At 32.4% G+C, this 23,042-nt stretch overlaps 1 protein-coding gene across 1 annotated transcript; it reads left to right on the plus strand.

Moving 5' to 3' along the window:
• Positions 1–430: 430 nt before the first annotated feature.
• On the plus strand, positions 431–22,441 carry LOC145333971 (uncharacterized). Its single transcript, XM_080179235.1, has 18 exons — positions 431–482; positions 1,588–1,627; positions 2,140–2,226; positions 3,245–3,265; positions 4,301–4,340; positions 4,767–4,833; positions 5,130–5,157; positions 5,816–5,887; positions 7,498–7,552; positions 8,317–8,361; positions 8,528–8,587; positions 9,158–9,207; positions 9,945–9,988; positions 10,691–10,801; positions 11,104–11,136; positions 11,244–11,333; positions 21,385–21,446; positions 22,024–22,441. The coding sequence occupies exons 1-18, from the start codon at positions 441–443 to the stop codon at positions 22,088–22,090; spliced, it is 1,014 nt and encodes a 337-aa protein (XP_080035361.1). The 5' UTR covers positions 431–440; the 3' UTR covers positions 22,091–22,441.
• The last annotated feature ends 601 nt before the right edge of the window (positions 22,442–23,042 follow it).

Raw genomic sequence — 23,042 nt, forward strand, 5'->3', positions numbered from 1 at the left:
TATGATCTTATTATCCGATTCCGATTGATCTGATTTTTTGTATACTGATTCCTGTTACAACAAAGTACAATATTTATATTCTGATTATTCAATTCAATTGTCCTACCGTTTCAGCGCTTCGCTTTTATGTATGTTGTCATCCTTGTTATTGTACATTTTACACTGGAAGTATCTTGTACTATCTAGTAATGCTTAATTTAAACAGTCATTATAAAAAAATTTGATTTTATCGGATTTTATGACTAAAATTATAAAAGATATTATAAAGGGGATAAATTTGAAAAACTTTTGGCCGAAATGTCACGAATAACGTCTTATTAGAATAATCCATTATTCTAATATGATAAGAAACTTTGGACAAAAGTTTTATATTTTTTGATTTTATTCATTTATTATAGGCATTAGAGCTTATATCTTTTTTTTCAGATTTTAAATTTAAAATGATTCGTATGAAAGCATGGACTACAAGACAGCTTGCTTTAGTATGTTTTAAAATAATTTTCAACGGGGGGGGGGGGGGAATGGGGGGAGATTTCCCCGGAGAAAAGGGTGTAAACACTATGCAAAATGAAAAATCAATTAGAATTGAGAAGGCTTGAATAAAACGAAATATATTTTCTACAAAGAAGTGTGTTCTCACTGTGTAGTTAGCTCTAGCCGCGCGTTTTTTGAGAAAAACTCTTTACACGTTCGTGTATTTGTTTCGCTTGTTAGACTTTTTAAGGGAAAGCACCCAGGAATAAGGTATAACCAACAAGCTATAATATTTGGGGGGCAGATGTAAAGGTCGTCAATTCTACTTTGTTGACCCCAACAATAGCTGAAAAAAAACCTATAGCTTTCGTGATTTTTTTTCAAATTAATTTCGTTGTTGGTATACAGTTTAGTAATCTACTATTCCACTTTCCCCTCTCTTGGTGATGATATCATATCATCAACGCCAATATGGTTTTTGTAATCTACCATTCCAATTTTGCCTCTCTTGGTGATGATATTATCAATGCCGATGCGATTTTTGAAATGTACCATTCCACTTTCAAGAGAGGCGAAACTGGAATGGTGGTTTACACTTTTAACATCGACATAATTGAAATCATACAAAATATTTTTAAATTATGTTAATCGTAGGAATGTATAAAATACTATTTATAATTAAAAATTTTTATGTAAAATAAAAATAATAACTAGAATATACCATTACTATTATGTCGATTTAAATAAGGAAATCAATGTTTATGAATATACACTGATATTTAAACATAAATGTACCATTCCAGTTTCGCCTCTATTGAAAGTGGAATGTCAATGATACTTTTCAAAAATCGTATCGGCTTTGATGATATCATTACTAAGAGAGGGGAAAGTAGAATGGTAGATTACGTTTTTTAGAGGGTCAAAATCGTAGTCATAGATTATATTTCTGCTTCTATAAAAAAGGATTCAACTCTTCAACTGGTATAAGCTGATATAATGGATTTATATCAATTCAACCATAACAAATGATTCCCCGCCTAATTAAAAAGAACTTCCATTTTAAAATATTTTTTCTTCTCAAAAATCGTAAAAATTGATACAAGATATTTTTAGGGGTTTTGTTGCTTTCTTTCTATGTTGTATATTTTCATTGGTAAGTTTTTTTTTACACTTTAGATATTATCTTTTGATATTATGCAAAGTAGTAAGGTTTTTTTTTCAGGATTAAGATCTTCATATTCCGATTAAGTTCACCATTTAAAGAAAGCTTCATTTAAATCATTGGATTGTTTTACGCCTTCCAATTTCCAAGCCTTGTTGTTGTTTAGTTAATTTTCTGCCTCCTCATTCACTTGAATACAAATGCACAGCCGCTAGTTGTGCAATAAGCTGAAAAATGTTAGAGAAGTTTAAAGCAAAATTGTTTACTTGAATAATCTTTCCAGTATGTCTACGACACCGATTAATATCCGCTGGATTAGAACTGGTTCTCAGCTATACTGAAAAATCATGTATAGCATTGTATTACAGACAATTTCCTTAAAATACTAAAATAAATAATAAATACTAAAATAATCATAAAATTAATGCCAGTTTTGTTAGAACCGGGTCTTTGGCCCATCTGGTCTATAATACGATGTTATAAATAACTATTTATTTGTTAAGAATTCATTATTGGACCAGGAATAGTAGAAAATGGAATTGATCTAGAAAGATTAGATCGGTACAGCAGTTTTAACAAAAAAGCTATAGGTAATATTTTTGCTCTTTTTCTGTCGAAAATCTTAAAGAATAACATAAAATTGAGGTATTTATATTTTTAAAAATGCATTTAAAGAAATAAAGTCAACGTAACACATTGAAAAAACGCTTGGAAATGCTTGATAGAATACTTTTTTATAATATAGAGTTGATTGAAGAGTTAAAGGATGAATAAGTTTTAAAATCAAATTATAATCTTTAGACCAAAAAATATATTTTGTATATTGTATAGAAAAACTAAAATCAAGGACAAATATATACATTGATATTGATTTATCATTTGGCATAAAATGTATGCATTTAAATGCACCACTAGTTTCTAAAAGCACAGCTTCTCTAAAAAAAATTGTCTTCGAAATTAAAAATTTGTCTTTTTTTTTACTTAATAAGTTTAACCATCAATAATCAATATACAGAACATATTACTAATTTAATTAGGAGAATAATTACCTAGTTTGGCTGTGCTCCTAGAGGCCTCTAGGGGCGTAGCTGCTAGTTACAGATATTTTGTTATTACTGCGCTACTTATGGATATCAAATTTTAATCATGTTCATGTTTTGTACATTAATTATTCTGTCAAAATTTGTCAATCAAATAATGAACATTCAAAAATTTTTTTAATTTGAAAAGTGAACATGGATAATTAGAGACGCAGGGATAGGTTAATGAATAATAATAGTACCAAGTTCCTCAAGTTCCTCGTCCTGTGAATATCGTAGTATTATATCTGTAGTTTCTTTATAGTGTTTTTACATGTGGTTATTTATCCTTCATTATTTATCCTTCATGTAATCATAGTTATTCAATTAAAATTTCAAAACTATCAGAATATCGTGGAAAGAAAACAGAGTCGCGGGTTTGGTTGTATTTTCACAGTAGCTCTTACAGGTTATTTTAAGTTAGATGTTAGAGCCCTCCGTAGAAGCTATAAATTAGGGAAAAGCTATTGAGAAAATACGACGAAACCCGCTACTTCGTTTTCTTTCCATAATCTATTTTTTTATTTAGATAAGAAGGAAGTCAACTATTTGACAGGAATTGTTTTTTTTTACCAAAATGATATGCTTTTCTTGTTTGTTATCCCTTAAGATCTCGAAAACAGCTTACATTTTTTTTGGAGGGGATGGGTGGTGAAATTTCTTTCCCCTTTTCTTACCTTGGGAGGTGGTTTTATACAATTTTCTGACCCGTAGACAATTTTTAAATAAAAAGTATTTAAATGCTAGGGGCGAATCAAATTTTTCAAAATAAGAGTGATACAAAATAATACACCGTAACTGGTAAAGCAAAGATGACAACATCATTTTATAAGGTCAAGACAACCAACGCAACGAATGACGAAAATAATTCACTAATTTTTAGTAGAGAAACTTAATAAGAATACATTTTGATATCATTAATATGACTCAATTATATTCATTTTGTATAAAGACAAATTCATGTATAAAAAACTGTTGAGATAAAGTCCAAGCATTTTATCTCCAATATTAGCTGAGAAAACAGGTTGGAGCATTTGACCCCCCCTCCCCCCCCCCCCCCGGCCCTCCCTTTTACCAAATAAGGTGGGGAAATAGGATAGACTTTTAAGGGTGAAGAGAATGTGGAAAGTTTATGAAAAAATTGGGGATAAGTGATTGGATCAAGAGCTCAAAGATGTAATTAAGAGAAAAGGATGTAATTAATAAGGCTAATTCAAAAGTAAATCATTTAAATATTTTTTTTTAACCTATTCTTAAAAGGTATATAAAAAATATACTCTGACACTTTTAGAATCATACTGCAGAGCTAAAAATACAAATAGGCCCCCACATAAATGGGGGATATTAAAGTTTTTACTATCGTTTGAGAAAGTTTTTACAGATATTTAATTTTTTTTTTTTGGGGGGGGGTAATTCTTATTTAAAAGAAGTTTAGACAACACTCTTTTTTAAAAAGTTAACATAAATATTTATCGTTGTACTACTGTTTTTAACTTAAAACACACAACCTTTACGGATTTTACCCGCAACCTACCTTTTCCTTTATCGTTACTAAATCAAATATCTGGTAAAAAAAATCGAATGATGACAGATTTGCCCCACATTGAACCACATTCGTGTGTCAGGTATTTTTTGTTGCGCGGCTACTTTAAAACTAAGGCAGTTTGATACATATTTTCATCCAAAAAAGTCGTACCGCTTCTGTATGCCTGATTTCGCAATCTGAGATGCTTATTATTATGATTGTTCTTGTGTTTATAAGTTTTATCTTTAAAATGCCTAAAAGCCCCTGGTCGAACACTGAAACATTTTTTCTTCAAACGCATTGTTTCTACCAGGGATCGGCAGTCGCGCCACAGTCTCAAATTTAAACCTGTTTGTGCGTCAAAAGAAGTTACGAAAAGACTGAATGTCTGTTTAGAAACAGGTTTAGATATCCAGCTGAATTTTAAAGTTTCTATATGACGATTTCACTGAGACTAACACGCGGCTTACGCGCAACTGCCGAACCCTGATTTTGAATGTAAATTATCATCCTTTTTTATTTGTAGATGTTTTATAAAAGAGCCCCCCGCATATAATGTTGATTGGACTATGTGTGTTAAATCACCTGTAGAGGTAATTAACATAATATACTGCAAAGAAAGTATATTTACGTACTTCAATATACGTGGATACATCAACAGTGGAAAATTTTTCGTCAATTTATCTTGATAACATGATCCTCAATTATAGGTCAATTTGGTTATTTAGTAGGGGGGGGGGTGGGGGGATGGGGTAAAGGGGATGGATTGGTAGTATCATTGTTTTAACCAGCTGCGAATATTACATACTTAGAATTCATGAAAATCTGGTGAAAAGTATTTATTTTCTATTTTATTATTATTTTGTTTTGTAATAATTATATTTTTTAGGCTATTTCAAATGTCATTTTATCTACAGGTAAAATTTAGCTCGTGACTTTTTTCTCCAACTAAAAAAATAAATATACTTTTAACCTAATAGGAAGACTTATTATTAATCCATTCACATGAACTAACAGACCATCAATTCCTTTGTATTATAGTATAAACCAAAGAAAAATATTATTCTGGGCTTTGTTCCATATCCTACTGAATAGAAGTGTTAAAGTATTATTACTATAATTCATGCATTTTCGTTTTAAATAACGTATTTTGAATTATTGCAATGCACATACGGGAATAAGTTTTTTAATTATTCTGGCAACAATGGTGACATGATAAAAATTGAAATTTCAACTTTTCTGCTCACGAAAATGAGAAAATTCAAGTATTGCTATGTGATAAAAAAATAACAAAATATTTAGAATAGTTATTTCTCGCATCGTATTATAAACGGCTTTCCGCGGATATAGAATGTACAATCATAAGATTAAAACTAGTTTTTTTAGCCCCGAGGTGCCGTAGAAAACTGGATATAATACGATGCTAGACATAGTTTTTTCGTATGGATGAGAACCGGTTCCTATCCACCGGATTCGAATGAATACGAGAAAACTCATTCTAGCATAATCAATAGCACAAAAATAGTTAAATATATATTCTGCAATAGGATCTAATCATCCTTGTTAATGTATTAGGCCATTGGGAGTTGAATTCTGAGAAAAATATGCTGGAAATGGTTAGAAACTATCCGGATGCAGTTTTCTTAGGTGAATTCGTTGTTTTTTTTAGTATCAAAGCTTTTTTACAAGTCAATCTTAATGAAATGTATGTCTATTTATTTATGAGCGTGTTTTTCTATAAGTTTCCTCTTGTAAAATAATAGTTATTTCTCGCATCGTATTATAAACAGATTTCCGCGGATATAGAATGTACAATTATAAGATTAAAACCAGTTTTTTTAGCCCCGAGATGCCGAAGGCACGGGCTAAAAAAACTGGTTTTATTCTTATGATTGTACATTTCTATATTCGTAGAAAACTGGATATAATACGATGCTAGACATAGTTTTTTTGTACGGATGAGAACCGTTTCCTATCCACCGGATTCGAATAAATACGAGAAAATTAAAAATTATTTTATTTTTTATTCGAAATAAGGACGGTTACGTACAATATTAGCGAAGCTAGTTGTAATAATAATTAAAACATAGCTTCAAACCTGCAGAAAGTTGAAAGAAAGGAAAATGTAGAAAGTTAAAAAAAGGTAACGGAAAGAAACAAGGATGACAACATCCATAAGTAGCGAAGCACAAAATTTCGTGGATGGGAATGACTGTCATAGTTGTTTTCTTCAAACAACGGGAAATTTAATTTTGATATCTAAAACAGATATTTTAAAATCGGATCATAAACACCAAAGATATGGGGAAAAATGTAAAAAATTTGAAAATAGCCAAAACCCTGCAAAAAGGCAGTCTGACCATTATTGTTGTTTTCTTCAAACGACGGGAAATTTAATTTTAACATCTTTAACTGAAAAAAATTTGAAAATTGGACTAAAAACACCAAAGATATGGGGGAAAATGTAAAAAAAATATAAAATAGCCAAAAACCTGCAAAAAGGCAGTCTGACCTTCATAGTTGTTTTCTTCAAACGACGGGAAATTTGATTTTGATATCTATAACTGAAAAAATTTTGAAAATCGGTTCATAAACACCAAAGATATGGTGGAAAATGTAAAAATAGCTAAAAACCTGCAAAAAGGCAGTCTGACCGTTATTGTTGTTTTCTCCAAACGACGGAAAATTTAATTTTGATATCTTTAACTGAAAGAATTTTGAAAATCGGACCATAAACACCAAAGATATGGGGGAAAATGTGGAAAATCTAAAAATAGCCTAAAACCTGCTAAAAAGTCGTCCGACCGCCAGTGATGTTTTATAGTTAATTGTGCTCCTTAATGATGGGAATGTTGTCAAAAAATTTCAGAATTCTATCTTTTATAGGAGCTGAGTAAATCCCATTTCCCCCATAGCGTTACGGACTGACGGACTGACTGACTGACGGACTGACGGACGGACAAAGTGAATTATAGAGTAGCTTCGCTACTAAAAAAGGTTATGAACAGTTACAATTAGCCTCGAGGCTTACATAAGCCTTAGTTTCAGCTTCGCAGATTCGTAGCCACCCAATAAGCCGCTTTGTTAGCTGTTTTCCGCCACCAAGTAAACCAGAGCCACCAAATTTTCAAATAAGCCATCCGCAACCGTATCCAAAAAAGGCCTCACTCTGTCTTTGCTGCCGTCGCGGCCACCCTCGAATCAAGCGGCTTTTAGCAGCTGTAGCCGCTGTAAAACTAATCCTTTTTGTTTATTAGATATTGGTAGTAACATTGGACCTTTTGTGACTATGATTGCAGCTACTCAACAAAAGTATTAATTCATTGACTTCCGCGACCGTAGCATTGACGAGTAGCGCAACCGCTCGTCGTCGGGGAGGTAAAAGGCTCGAATCTCTACTTACTACCGCATCATAGCTAAAGACGTTAAAAATGGATGTCAGGTGTGCGTCATAAATAGTTAAGTAGGAGGGAATGCCGTGGCCCAACACAAGCGCAATGAAAAAGATAAAAAAAAATAATTTATTCTTTTAAATTCTTCAATAAGGTTGCCTTTAGATGACGACATTTAGATCGCATTTCAATAATTTTACAGAAATATATTTGTAAAGAAGCTTAAATAAAATATCGGGAATAGTCCCTTTCGTGGCAATTTAAGGGGCGATTCTTCGTATTTTTAAAATGGCTTTTGATACTTATTTTAGGTTAGTTTCAAACAAACCTTTGTACAGTAAAGAATAATAGAAGGTAGACAAGGATTAGATGTGATTTAATCGAAATATATTCCTACAAATTGAGCTGTGTGTTTTTCCTTGGATAGTCTCTTTTCAACATCGCTGCCGTGTATTATTCCATTTTAGGTTAGGTTAGGTTATATTGGGTTAGGTGATTGCCCCACAGGGTTAGGCAGTTGGCCCCGCAGGGTTAGAGCCCCCAACAGGTGCTAGAAATAGGAGAAAAGGTACTGTAAAAAAAACAAAGAATCGCCCCTTACGGAGCGTTGCCACGAAAGGGACTATACCCAAAATATCCCATATAACTTTCATTTTAAATAAATTCAATTCTATCTATTTTCAGAGTGGTTGCAGTAGATCCATATATTGTTAACTTAGCATATATCAGGTAAAAGGGAACTAATTATATAGTAGCTGTGCCCTAATATAAATAACAATACATTCTAATATTCAAGACAAGCAGCATGGACTTATTGGGTATTCTTTTCATGGAAGCTTGATATTTAAAACCTATGTTTAAAATCTACACTATTTTACTTTTACTTTTATTTTAGAAAGAGCACAGATCTTCATGGTACAAGTGAACGTGTTAAACTTATTCAGAACGCTGTCAAGTATATTTTTTTCTCATTTTAATTTTTGAAAAAAATTTTTAATGACCAGCCAGGGAAATTGGACTAATTGCCCTTAATTCTTATTCTCTTATTTGTTGGCTGAAGAAATTGTGTTCTATTATTAGATCTAGTTCAAACAATCATTATCCAAACTTTTTAACCAATCATTTTAATCTAAAGAAATACTTTTAATTTATTATTGGCCTCTGGGATTTATATCAATGTATATATCGTCTCTTGTCTCTTAATATCTCTGATTATCACCAATTTTCGTCCTATTCAGACAAGGTTTCGTGATATTTTGATAAATTTAATATTTATACAATAGCATAGTTGTGTTAAATGAATTATTTTCTTTATTCACCCCCTCAAAGTTTACACCCCACCAGTAAAAACCCTGTTCACGCGCCATTGACTTGAAGTGTTTTATAGTAGTCACTTTTCAGTGTAATGATTGGTTTATACAAAGTAACAGTGTCCAGTGTTCAGACAAATAAAACCTTACTACGGATAGTCCTTTCCCTTTATTCCTGATGAGTTAATTGAATACAAACTTATTTTATTTTCAAGTGATGAAAAGATAAACCTTTACCCGTGGGTTCAAATTCCAACTAATGAAGGTGATATATTATTATTTCCAGTATGGCTTCAAACCGGTTCTCAGACATACTAAAAAATCATGTATAGCATCGAATTACAGACAATTTTTTATGATTATTAATATAAAAATAATAAGATTAACAGTTTTGTTGGCCCGGACGAAAAAAAACTTGTTTCAACCTTATTTTTTTTTCAGTTTAACATCTACGGAAAGCTAACTAAAAACTGCATAAAAAAAGGGTTTTTAAATGCCTAACCCCTGTGGGAAGCTTATATTTGTTTATTAATAATTTAACCTAACCTAACCTGTAAAACCTAACCTAAAAAAAATTTTACCCCGGGGGTACAATTTGCTTGGGGGAGGTAATTACCCCCCCTGAAATATGTTAGCAGGGGTAAATTTGTTTAACCCCCCCCCAAAAAAAAAAAAAAAAAAATTACCCCCGGGGTAAAATTTTTGGAGGGGGTGGTAAATTTTTTTTTTGAAATCTGTTAGCAGGGGTAAATTTTGTTTACCCCCCCCAAAAAAAAATTTACCCCCGGGGTAAAATTTTTGGAGGGGTTGATTTAAATTTTATTAAATATTTAGTATTAAAAATGCGCCTTGGACGTCTATGCAAACAAACAAAAAAGCATAATTCTTGAATGGACGATTTCACTGAAAAACATCTAAATTATTTCCAGTTTTAGCAAATTTAATAACAAATATTTGTTGTTATATAAACATGAATGATAAAATAAGTTATCCTCTTTTTAGGTTATGTGGTATTTTTAACCGAAGAAGAAGCAGCGTCAAAACCCGTAAGAAAAAAATTAATTAAGGGTTTCCAAATATTCTGGCAATGTTTGATCGCCTGACAAAAAATTCTCTCCTTATTCTTGATGAAGAAAGTAGAAATTACAAATTCTGCCATGTGATCATTACGTATATTATTGACAGAATAATTTGGAATCTTTATACTTAATTTTGTATTTAAGTGAAATTGTATGATTTTTATTACAAACAGGGATGACAACATCCATAAAAGCGAAACACTGAAATGGTAGGACAAACGGACATTAACACTTGTATAATATCAGAACTGAATAATCAGAATATAAATGTATAAGAATCGAAGCAAAATTATAAGTAAAATTGTTGAAAAACTGCTTGATACAGAATAATGTTTATGGACATACTTACAACTTTAAGATTTGATTATAGAATTGCTTCGCTTATAAAATTGTACTTTGTTGTTCCAGGAATCAGTATACCAAAAATCAGATCAATCGGATTATTAGATCACATAAAAATTAGTTGTAAAAAAATCAACATGTTTAAAATGGACGTACGGACATTCTGGTAATGATTATAGAGTTGCTACGCTTTCTAAATCGTACCTAACTACTACAGGAATCACCATGCAAAGTTTGAAATCAATAGGACAATTCTAACATGCCTAAATTAACGAAAAAAGCTATCCGTTACGGCCGCTTTATTGATAGTTCCATTTATAAATTCAGGCCTATCAAATTGGTATGCCAGTATCCTCAGTCACCTTTGAAGAGATTTTGGATACTATTCAGGAAGAAACTGTAGTCCTTAAAATTGACATTGAAGGAGCAGAATGCAAGGTAAAAATCAGGAGTCGGCAGCCGCTGCACGGCTGCCGCTGAATGCAAGGTTGTGGCTGCAGATTCCTGTGACAAAATTAAAAAATCGGCTGCGACTGAGAGTGGCTTTAGGTAGTAGGGTGGCTATGATTGGCTGAAATAAATGTGTTAACTGTAGTAAAATGGCTTAGTGGTTGGTGGTTGGGTGCATTTTTTATTGCTGGAAGATTTATCCACTCAATAAAGCAGCAAAAAAAGAATGTTTTTTTTTATCTTTAGTGGATTTTTTTTGTCCTTTTTTTATATTTTTCTTATCTTTTTAGGTTTTAACAAAATACTTACACACTACAAATAAGGTAATTTTCAACTTTAATAGAAAAAGCTGCAAAATTTATATAATTTGTTAAGTAATTTAGAATTAACTTCTGATTAGGTATTGATAAAATCATTTCTATCTGTTTAGAGCAAATATATTCCATTTATTTTTATGGAATGGAGGCATGTTGGAGTAAATAATTTTGGCTTGTGTCCTAATATTCAAACATTATTGGAGGTAAATTTTTGTTACGCGTTTGCACATTTGTTAGAGTTTCTGCACTAAGTAATCTTACTACTGCTATTACTCAGGTATAAGGTATAACCAACAAGAGAAAAAGATCTAAAATATTATTTGGGGGGGCAAATGGAGAGGTCGTCAATATTACGATGTTGTGTTGCCCCTCAACAACAGGTGGAAAACACGTATAGGTTTCGTGATTTTCTCCCGAATTTATTTCGTTATTGGTATAAGCTGGCTATTACTGGACTGTAAATTACACTGGTACTCAAATTTTTGCAACCACGCTTATTGGGTACTTTCATTGACTTTTGATTGATTGATTCCAAACCATCAGTGCCCAAACTATACAACCCATAGACGTCCAAGGGGGGGGGGGGGTAAAATGGCGATTACCCCCCCCCATTTAAAATTTACCCCTACTCTGGGGGTGCCCAAACAATTTACCCCCCCCAAACAATTTTGGGGGGGTAAATTCCCCCCAAAAAATAAAAAATCTCTAACAAAAAAATTTGGGTAAATTTTTTTTTTTGGGGGGGGGGTAAACAAAATTTACCCCTGCCAACAGATTTCAGGGGGGGTAATTACACCCCCCAAGCAAATTTTACCCCCGGGTAAAAATTTTAGGGGGAGTAAAAAAATTTTCGGCTCGCTTCGCGCGACATTTTACCCCCCCAAAAGCGAATTACCCCCCCCCCTTAAAAAAATTTACATCCCCCAAAATAAAAAGCTTGGACGTCTATGATACAACCTATAATCTTAATATACTTAAGGGATAATTTAGTTTATCATTATTTGGTGATAAACATCAATTTACTTTTCATTGTCTTATCCTCTACATTAGATCTTTTCATGAAAATACCCTTTTTCGAATTTCAATCTTCTGCTAACCTAAAAAGTTACTTTAGGGGCCTAGAAATATATGTACAAAATTTCAGCTCTCTATCTCTACTGGCGACCTAGCGCCAGGCATGTAAAATATCAACAGATAACGGTAGCACGGCGGTTTTAACAATATCTCAGTAATGTGCAGGTTTTCAGCTCTTCTGCATATTTCAATTTAAACACATAAGGCCAAAGATATTATATCCAAAAAATCTTTTGTCAAAGTCTACTCTAGACCTAGCGCCAGTCAGTTTTCTAAAATCATGCATTTTATACCTGTGAAAAATAAAATCGCCAGCGCTAGGTCTAGAGTAGACTTTGACAAAAGATTTTTGGGATATCATATCTTAGGCCTTATGTGTTTAAGTTGAAATATGCAGAACACCTAAATTCACCTTCCAAACCATTCACTAAGCATTTTAATTTTTTTTTTAACATAACGGGATTTCAAAACTGCCTTTTGAAAAGGCCTAAAAAATATCTTTTTTTGTCCCTTTTTTCACTGTATATAGTTACAACTTATTAAGATATTATTTTCAGGTAAAAAAAAATTGGCGCTTCCAGCACCAAAACCGGCAAAAACAAGCAGTTAAACTTCTGAACCCCTACTTAACCCCCTGACAGACCCCCCCTCTATCTCGGCTCCTGTTACAGATAGAGACGTAAAACTTTTTTCTGGTTGTTCATGTGTATTTTTAGAGAATTACTTTTTCTGGTCATAGCGGTCAGACCGCTCCTTATCCGCTTTTTAGCAGCCAGTCGCTAAATATTAAAACAGCGGCCAATTTTAAAGCTAAGAAAACCAAATTTTATGACAAACTATTATTTTTTATAATAAAAAAATACCTTTTCTAACCATCGCCGAAAAACGACAAATAACGGAAACCGCCAATTTAAAACGGCGGTTGGCGGTGCTAAATAATATTTTTATCTGTTTTTAGTTACAACTTATTAAGATATTATTCTCAGTTAAAAAAAAATTGGCGCTTCCAGCAGCCAAACCGGCAAAAACAGGCAGTTAAACTTTTGTATCCCTACTTAACCCCATAACAGACCCCCCCTCTATCTCGGCTCCTGTTACAGATAGAGACGTAAAACTTTTTTCTGTTGGTTCATGTGTATTTTACTTAAATTACTTTTTCTAGTCATAGCGGTCAGACTGCTCCTTATCCGCTTTTTAGCAGCCAGCCGCTAAATATTAAAAAAGCTGTAGAGCGGCCAATTTTAAAGCTAGGAAAACCAAATTTTATGGCGAGCAATTATTTTTCATAACAAAATAAATGCTTTTTCTGACCATCGCCCAAAAACGACAAATAACGGAAACCGCCAATTTCGGCGGTTAAACGGCGGTTGGCGGCGCCAATTAATATTTTTATCTGTTTATGATCACAATAAAAGACTACATACAAAAATTGGCTGATTAAGGTCCGGAAAGGGGCAACACAGTTAATTGTTCAAACTAATGTAATAGATTTTTATTTTAGTCAGATGCCAGACGCAGACAATTAAAAAAAAATAACATTTAGAAATATTATCAATTTGTCTACAAAGGGTTAACAACAAAATCAAAATATAAAAATCTAATTATTAAAAACATCAAGATTATCTTTTCCATCCTATTACATATTATCTTTCTTATTTTCCTTTTCAAATGCAAGATGTATTTTCAAAATTTAACTGTTCATAGAAAATTCTGGATCATGGAAAGAAAACGAAGTTAGATTCTTATGTGCTAGTATGCATAAAATGACTTTAGAAATGTCTTCTGATTTTAGTTGAAAGGTGGATACGATAAGTGAAGGACCTATTTTTATAGTATCTAACAAAAAAAGTTTATAATCAGTGATAGTGAGAAAAATTGTGTCCATGGTTGTCTTTATATAAACTTTTGTAAAATATTTAATATTGATATAGTGTAAAAAATAATTGTAGTAATATTACCATTCTCCCTTTCAAGGACGTCCAATGGGTTTATTAGGTGGGGGGGGGGGGGGAGGATATTTTCATTTAGGGGGGATAACAGGATGTCTGTTTTTATGTCTCTCTGTTTGTACTGAAGGATCTCACTAACTGCTGAACTGATATGGTTCCTCATAACAGGGTAGCTTCTCTTAGGTCCTGGGAAGGTTTATAACTAATTTGGGGTAGGGTAACACCACCTTCCCAAGAACTTGAAAATCTAGGAATCAATCTGATTGGACACCCAAAAAGTGTAGAAAAGTATAAAAAAATATATATTATTGATCACATGGTACCTTCTGAATAAATTTTGACAAATAAAATAAAAAATGAGGGACAACAAAAACTTATGTAGTACAATAAAAAAATATGGATCAACAAAATGTGTATAAATGAGAGTTTAATAAAAAACAAGGACCAATAGAGATGATTTCTTAAACTCAAGCTTTTAATGATATAAAGTAACTTTTGGTTGAGAAGTCAACCCCCTGTTGTCAACCCCTAGCCCTCCGGGGATCAAAAATGAACCTAACCTTAATTTTCTTGGAAACCATTTGATCAATAGAAATGATTGCTTAAACTTAAGCTATTATGCTAATAAACTAACTTTTAGTTTGGAAGTCAACCCCATACCGCCAACCCCTAGCCCTCCGGGGCTCAAAAAAACCCTAAAAATGAACCTAACCTTAATTTTCTCACAAACCATTTGATCAATATAGATGATTGCTTAAACTTAAGCTATTATGCTAATAAACTAATTTTTAGTTTAGAAGTCACCCCCCTTCAGCCAACCCCTAGCCCTCCGGGGCTCAAAAAACCCTAAAAATGAACCTAACCTTAATTTTCTCAGGAACCATTTGATCAATAGAGATTGTTTCTTAAACTTGAGCTTTCATGGTTATAAACTAATTTTTGGTTTAGAAGTCACCCCCCTGCCGCCAACCCCTAGCTCTCCAGGGTTAAAAAACCCTAAAAATGAACCTAACCATAATTTTCTCATAAATTATTTGATCAATAGAGATGATTTTTTTTAAATTTAAGATTTCATGCTTATAAACTAACTTTTAGTTTAAGAGTTACCAGTAAACAAGTAACCACATTATTAAAAGTTAAGATATTTTGGACTGAAGCTTTTATGTGTATAAACTATTTTTTTGTTTGGTGACTTCTAAACTAAAAATTAGTTTATGAGCATAATAGCTTAAAGGACGCCTGCAAAAAATACGACGCTTTAACTGCTGAATGACTGCCACAAGTAGACCCAATACCCTAAATTTAAAGCCTTTAGCTTCAATAACAAAAAAGTTATTTCAGCATTTCAAAATAGCATTTTATGTACAATGAAAATTTTGAAAGATTTACAATGCTCATAAAAGAAAAAACAATATTAAATTACGTCGCCTAGACACAAAATTATAAACTTATCTTTGTCAGAAATTTAGATTGCCGGTAACTGATTACATTTTTACAATAAAAACACCACATTTCATAGTCAAAATTTATGAAAAAAATTCGATTTATATTGCATTTGTAAACAAAAATCATTGCGGAAACAAAGGGGAAAACTAATACAAGCTCAGCTGTGATTGGTTGCTTAGCCTATTGATTGGTTACAGTACACTCGGTACAACGCAAATTAAACTTAATTTTTTTTAATGATTTTGACTATAAAATTAGGTATTTTTATTGTAAAAATATAATTACTTACTGGCAACCTAAATTTATGACAAAAATAAGCTTATAATTTTGTTTCTAGGCCACGTAGTTTAATTTCAAAATTTCTAACATTAGCATTGAGTTTCTTTCAAAACTTTCATTGTACATAAAATGTTATTTTAAAATGCCTAGAACTTTTTTGTTATAGAAGCTGAAGGCTTGAAATTTGGGGCATTGGGTCTACTTGTGGCAGTCTTTCAGCAGTTAAAGCGAGGTATTTTTGCAGGCTTCCTTTAAGTTCAAGCAATCATCTCTATTGATCAAATGGTTTCTGAGAAAATTAAGGTTTGCAACAGGGGGGTTACTTCTAGACTAAAAGTTAGTTTATTAGCATAATAGCTTAGGTTTAAGCAAAAATCTCTATTGATCAAATGGTTTCTGAGCAAATTAAGGTTAGGTTCATTTTTTGGGTTTTTTTGAGCCCCGAAGGGCTAGGGGTTGGCGTCAGGGGGATGACTTTTAAACTAAAAGTCAGTTTATAAGCATAAAAGCTTAAGTTTAAGAAATCATCTCTATTAGTCAAATGGTTTTTGAGAAAATTAACGTTAGGTTTAATTTTGTAAGTTTTTGATCCCCAGAGGGCTAGGGGTTGGCAAGGGGGGGGGGTGACTTCTAAAGACTTTAAATCCATAAAAGCTAAAGTTTAAGAAATCATCTCTATTGGTCCTTGTTTTTTAATAAACTCTCATTTATACACATTTGGTTGATCCATTTTTTTTTGTTATACTTCATAAGTTTTTGTTGTCCCTCATTTTTAGTAGCGAAGCTACTCTATAATTTGAAATGTCCGTCTGTCCATCTGTCCATCTTAGTTTGGGGGAAACGTGATTTTCTCTGTTCCTGTAAAAGATAAAGGATGCAATTTTTTGACAACATTCTCATTATTAAGGATAGTGTGGCGGATCTGGATCCGCAAGGATCCGCATTATTTTGAGTCCAAGGATCCGGATCCAGATCCTGGGGTATAAATTTATGGAAAAATATACCTAAATTTAAATAAAATAGTCACTTACAAATTTTGAAATATCTGATAACCTTGTTAAGATCAGCTGATTCACTCCCACACTCTTTAGGTTCAGACTTGAAAATCAAAAGTATTTGTTTTTTGAAAAATTTGGTGATTTTATTTTATTGTCAAGGATCCGGAACCGGATCCGGTGGGATCCGGATCCGCACTGACCAAATTTGGAGGATCTGGATCCACATACAATCAATGCTGATCAGCAACACTGATTAAGGAGCACAATTAACTATTAAACAGCAATGGCAGTTGGACTGCTTTTTAGTAGGTTTTATGCTATTTTTGTATTTTACACATTTTCTCCATATCTTTGGTTTTTATGATCCGAATTTTCAATTTTTTTTCAGTTATACCGTGTGGTTTTTTTATGAGAACTTTTTTGAAAGCAATTTTACCCCACTTATACAGCATGACCCTCAAAAAAGTATTTTTAAGCATCTGCAGCCTATATTTCTCAATAAAATATTAGAAGATTCATATGTACTTGTTCTCTATATTTTCTACATCAAAGGATATCAAAATATTTTTTTTACATCAATTAACAGCCGAGATTTTTAAAGCCAAAGTTTGGAAAAAGTGCGTGAGAAACTGGATATTGCTAAATATTTCTTAGTTTTTTATTAGTATATTACTTTTTATCAACCAGTTAACAAACAAATAAGAAAGAAGAGCAAGTTTACAATTGATACATTTTTTATTGCATTAAAAAACGTTACTTTTACATATAAAAAACTACTTTTCAAATTTTACTGAATACATTTTTCTTATAACCATTTTCCCTCAAATCTTATAATATCTCCAACTTATTAATATGACCTTAAATAAACCCCTTCCCAATTTATGCTCATTACCAGAAGGATTAGCGCCACCTTTACCAATAAATTCACGCCCACTCATCAAATTAATCTAAGACACATAAAAATCATTTAAATTGTTAAATGTTTAATAAAAGTTTGTAGCTGTAACTTTTTGGTTTTTTAACTTATTTTGATAAAATAAAATGTGTTTGATTTCTGTTTATGTAAACTTTCAATTTGCTACTATTTTTTATAGGTTTTCTTTCTGTAAGGGTGTTTTTGCAATTTACACTAATCTAAAAATGCCTTTTAGAGAAAGTGAAAAAAGTGCTTTCAGCATGAAATAAATTTCTTGGAAACATCTTTATATAAGTTTTATAAAAAGTATTGAAATTATGAGGAAAACACGTCATTTCACTTTAAAAAAACATTTTTCTTGAAAAGTTACTTTTTCCTCAGCCACTTTTTCAAAACTTTGGCTCTAAAAATCTCAGCTGTTAATTGATGTAAAAAAAATATTTTTATATCTACTTATGTGGAAATCTACAGAGAACAAGGACATATACATTTTTTGATAATTCATTGAGAAATATGGGCTGCAGATGCTTAAAAATACTTTTTCGAGGGTCATGCTGTAATTATCAGAATTTAATGATTAATGGCTTATTTTCTTCGTTTTTTAAGGCAATTAATAGAACAACAAAAAAATATTTCAGTTTTTATTTAAAAAGTACAGTAAAATCTAAAATTCAAAACTTAGGTGTCAACATCTAAAAATGGTTTTAGTGCATTTTTCTTATGCTCAAATAATCAACCTTTTGCAAGAATGGCTGCTAAACACTTCAAAGTTGAGATATAGAGCTAAAAATGTATACAGATACTATTAGAGACATGTACTAGAACATATCAAAGTTTGAAGGTCATATCTCAACCAGGGAGGGAGTACTGGCCCCCCAAAGTCGACTACAGAAAATCCATTTTTTAAAGAAAAATGCGCTAAGACCATGTTTATATGTTGACACCTAAGTTTTGAAATTTAGATTTTACTGTACTTTTTAAATAAAAACTGAAATATTTTTTTGTTGTTCTATTAATTGCCCTAAAAAACAAAGAAAATAAGCCATTAATCATTAAATTCTGATAACTATAAGTGGGGTAAAATTGCTTTCAAAAAAGTTCTCATAAAAAAAACACACTGTAGACATTAAAATTGAATTTCCTGTTGTTTAAAGAAAACAACTATGACAGTCAGACTGCCTTTAAGCAGGTTTTAAGCTATTTTTGTATTTTCACATTTTTCTCCATACCTTTTTGTGTTTATGGTCCGATTTCAAAAATATTTTCAGTTATAGCCATCAAAATTAAATTTCTTGTCGTTTAAAGAAAACAAACATGATGGTCAGAATGCCATTTTGCAGGTTTTGGGCTATTTTTAAATTTTTCAATAATTTTTCTATATCTCTGATGTATATAGTCTAATTTTTCAAATTTTATCGGTTATGGTAATAAAAATTTAATTTCCTGTCATTTTAAAATACAACCATGGCGGTCAGACTGCCTTTTAACTTTTTTGGGGATAATTTTTCCCATTGTTATGAGCATCTTTTTTGTAATTTACTTTGACCGTCATCATTTTACAAAATATGTGTTTATTTTCTCCAATAAATCTTCTTGATTTAAATAAATACACTTTAAATCTACTTGTACGTATTGCCATCCATGATTTTTTGTGCTTCGCTACTTATGGATGTTGTCATCCTGTTTATTTTATTTGTTAATTCTTGAGTAATAATAAACTTCCGTGAATAGTAAGGCCATGACCGTTTGGCCACTCCTTGACTGATTTTTAACTGATTTTTTATTTCCTACCTGTAGTTTTGCCGTTTTTAAGCTGCCAGTAGCGGAATTCTAAAACAGCTCTAGACCAGCCAATTTTTGTATGTAGTCTTTATTGTGATCATAAACAGATAAAACTAGCACCGCCAACCGCCGTTTTACCGCCGAAATTGGCGGTTTCCATTATTTGTCGTTTTTTGGCGATGGTCAGAAAAAGCATTTTTTTTGTTATGAGAAATAATTGCTCGTCATAAAATTTGGTTTTCCTAGCTTTAAAATTGGCCGCTCTACAGCTTTTTTAATATTTAGCGGCTGGCTGCTAAAAAGCAGATAAGGAGCAGTCTGACCGCTATGACTAGAAAAGGTAATTTAAGTAAAATACACATGAACCAACAGAAAAAAGTTTTACGTCTCTATCTGTAACAGGAGCCGAGATAGAGCGGGGGTCTGTTATGGGGTTAAGTAGGGATACAGAAGTTTAACTGCCTGTTTTTGCAGGTTTGGGTGCTGGAAGCGCCAATTTTTTTTTAACTGAGAATAATATCTTAATAAGTTGTAACTATAAACAGATAAAAATATTATTTAGCGCCGCCAACCGCCGTTTTAAATTGGCGGTTTCCGTTATTTGTCATTTTTTGGCGATGGTTAGAAAAGGTATTTTTTTATTATAAAAAATAATAGTTTGTCATAAAATTTGGTTTTCTTAGCTTTAAAATTGGCCGCTCTACAGCTGTTTTAATATTTAGCGGCTGGCCGCTAAAAAGCGGATAAGGAGCGGTCTGACCGCTATGACTAGAAAAAGTAATTCTCTAAAAATACACATGAACAAGCAGAAAAAAGTTTTACGTCTCTATCTGTAACAGGAGCCAAGATAGAGGGGGGGTCTGTCAGGGGGTTAAGTAGGGGTTCAGAAGTTTAACTGCCTGTTTTTGCCGGTTTTGGTGCTGGAAGCGCCAATTTTTTTTTACCTGAAAATAATATCTTAATAACTATATACAGTGAAAAAAGGGACAAAAAAAGATATTTTTTAGGCCTTTTCAAAAGGCAGTTTTGAAATCCCGTTATTTCAAAAAAAAAATTAAAATGCTTAGAGAATGGTTTGGAAGGTGAATTTAGGTGTTCTGCATATTTCAACTTAAACACATAAGGCCTAAGATATGATATCCCAAAAATCTTTTGTCAAAGTCTACTCTAGACCTAGCGCTGGCGATTTTATTTTTCACAGGTATAAAATGCATGATTTTAGAAAACTGACTGGCGCTAGGTCTAGAGTAGACTTTGACAAAAGATTTTTTGGATATAATATCTTTGGCCTTATGTGTTTAAATTGAAATATGCAGAAAATCTGAAAACCTGCACATTACTGAGATATTGTTAAAACCGCCGTGCTACCGTTATCTGTTAATATTTTACATGCCTGGCGCTAGGTCGCCAGTAGAGATAGAGAGCTGAAATTTTGTACATATATTTCTAGGCCCCTAAAGTAACTTTTTAGGTTAGCAGAAGATTGAAATTCGAATAAGGGTATTTTCATGAAAAGATCTACTCTACATGTCTCAGAATAGTGTATTTATATTTAAGAAATGTTGAAAAAAATTTTTTTTTACAGTTATAGAGGGGAGGAATTACCTAATTCATAAAATCGCACAATATATTTAAAAACCAATTTGTTAGCATGAAAATTTAAGAATTTATCAAAAAGTTAAATCTATCAAATAGAATTAAATAATACTGGATTTGTAGTGCTAGTAGTTATTGAGGAAAAGGATTGGTTTATCTTCCGTTTGCCTATTCCTGATACTGATTTTTTTATAAGTTTTTTTTTCTGTTTTAGGGATTTGAATTATCGGGTTATTATCCATCGACAATTAGTCTCCCACATCCAGTTAAGTTGAAGTAAGTTCACATTTATTTTACATTAATGGATATAGAAAAACATGGATATTGTGGCATGAGAATTTAGGTTGCTAATATAGTCCTCAGATATTGGTCAATATTTTCTCTCAGTTATTGGGAGGGGATGAGAAAAATTCCTCTCAGGAAGGAACGGGACTTTGGACCGTAAATTACTCTAGTACCCAAAGTTTTAAGACCATGTAACCCTTATTCGTAGGCTCATAAACTTTAGATACTTTTATCGAATTTTGATTAGTTAGTTCCAGCTTTTTAACTAATAATTTAAATTCATTCAACAGCCTTCACTTGTGGCTAGGTGCGTAACCGCTTGTATAGTTAAATAGGATGAAGAAAGTTCTTAAATGACGTCATAAAAATGAGGGATGAGGAGAGTAGGAGTGGGAAAGAAAATCCCTAAAAAAGAGATGGATCATCCCTTGTTTTTATGACGTAACATGTTGATTTTTGAGGGACTTTCTTCGTCTTCAATAGGATTACTCTTTTTTTTTATTTGATTGGAAATTCTAGCAAAAGGCACAAATTTATCTATCTAAGAAATCCGCCAATTATATTTTAGTGCAACAACACATCAAGAATGGGATGACGTGCTCTGGATCCATAAAGATGCTCGTATTGGATTGTAACAAGGATCATTTTATTCTGAGGTGGATTCTTAAAAAAAATTAGGGTAGCAATTAGTGAGGAAAAATTATTTTTGTAAAAAATCCTCCAAAATCACATAAAAGTCTACAAAAATTAAACAAAATCTTATTTTGAAAACCCTTTGCATTTTATTCTAATATTTGTCGATTTTTTATGCGATTTTGAAGGATTTTTCACAAAAATTATTTTGCCTTACTAACTCTAAGTTTTGCGACCCTAATTTATTAAAAAGAATACACCCCTGAATATTTTTATTTCAAAATTATCATTATTAAAAAAGAAAATGTATGTTATTCAAGTAACCGAAACTCATATGGCTAACCTAAACTATAGTGTTCCATAGGCATAGACGTCCAATGGTGGTGTGTGGGGGGGGGGCAATTAGGGGTGTTAACCCCCATAAAACTTTGAAACATTTTATTTTACACTCCTAAAGAAATTAAAAGATACATAAGATTACCCCCCTCAAACTTTTCAATTCCTCTTTTTACCCCCCTCAAAATAAAAAAAGCTTGGACGTCCCAGTCCATGGGCTATATATGGGAAACCGCCAGTATTTGTTCTAAGGAGCTTATAACAATATCTGGTAAGCCGAGCGTTCTCGGCCCACAGGGTAACAAGTTCGGATTCAACGAGCCCTAGCCTTTAATTATTCTACCAAAACAAACAAGCAGGATTCAAGCATACAGAAATTATATATTTAAACTGAATAATATTTACAAGCAATGTTTACTATTTATATACAACAGATTATAACAATGGTTAGGTTTGAAGGGGGTGTGGGACGCTAGGGCTTAGCTCCCGGCGGTAGACAGGCTGTGGGGGCAGCGGTGGTAAAAGGGGAGGCAGCGCCTCCCGGTTATATAAGCGCGTGAGGGACGCGTGATAGTTGCATGTTTGAGTCCCCTCCCCACATTTAGGCAGGCCAGTTTG

The sequence above is a fragment of the Acartia tonsa genome, chromosome 12 (assembly GCF_053477335.1).
Source record: "Acartia tonsa isolate MP-2025a chromosome 12, ASM5347733v1, whole genome shotgun sequence".
NCBI lineage: Eukaryota > Metazoa > Arthropoda > Copepoda > Calanoida > Acartiidae > Acartia > Acartia tonsa.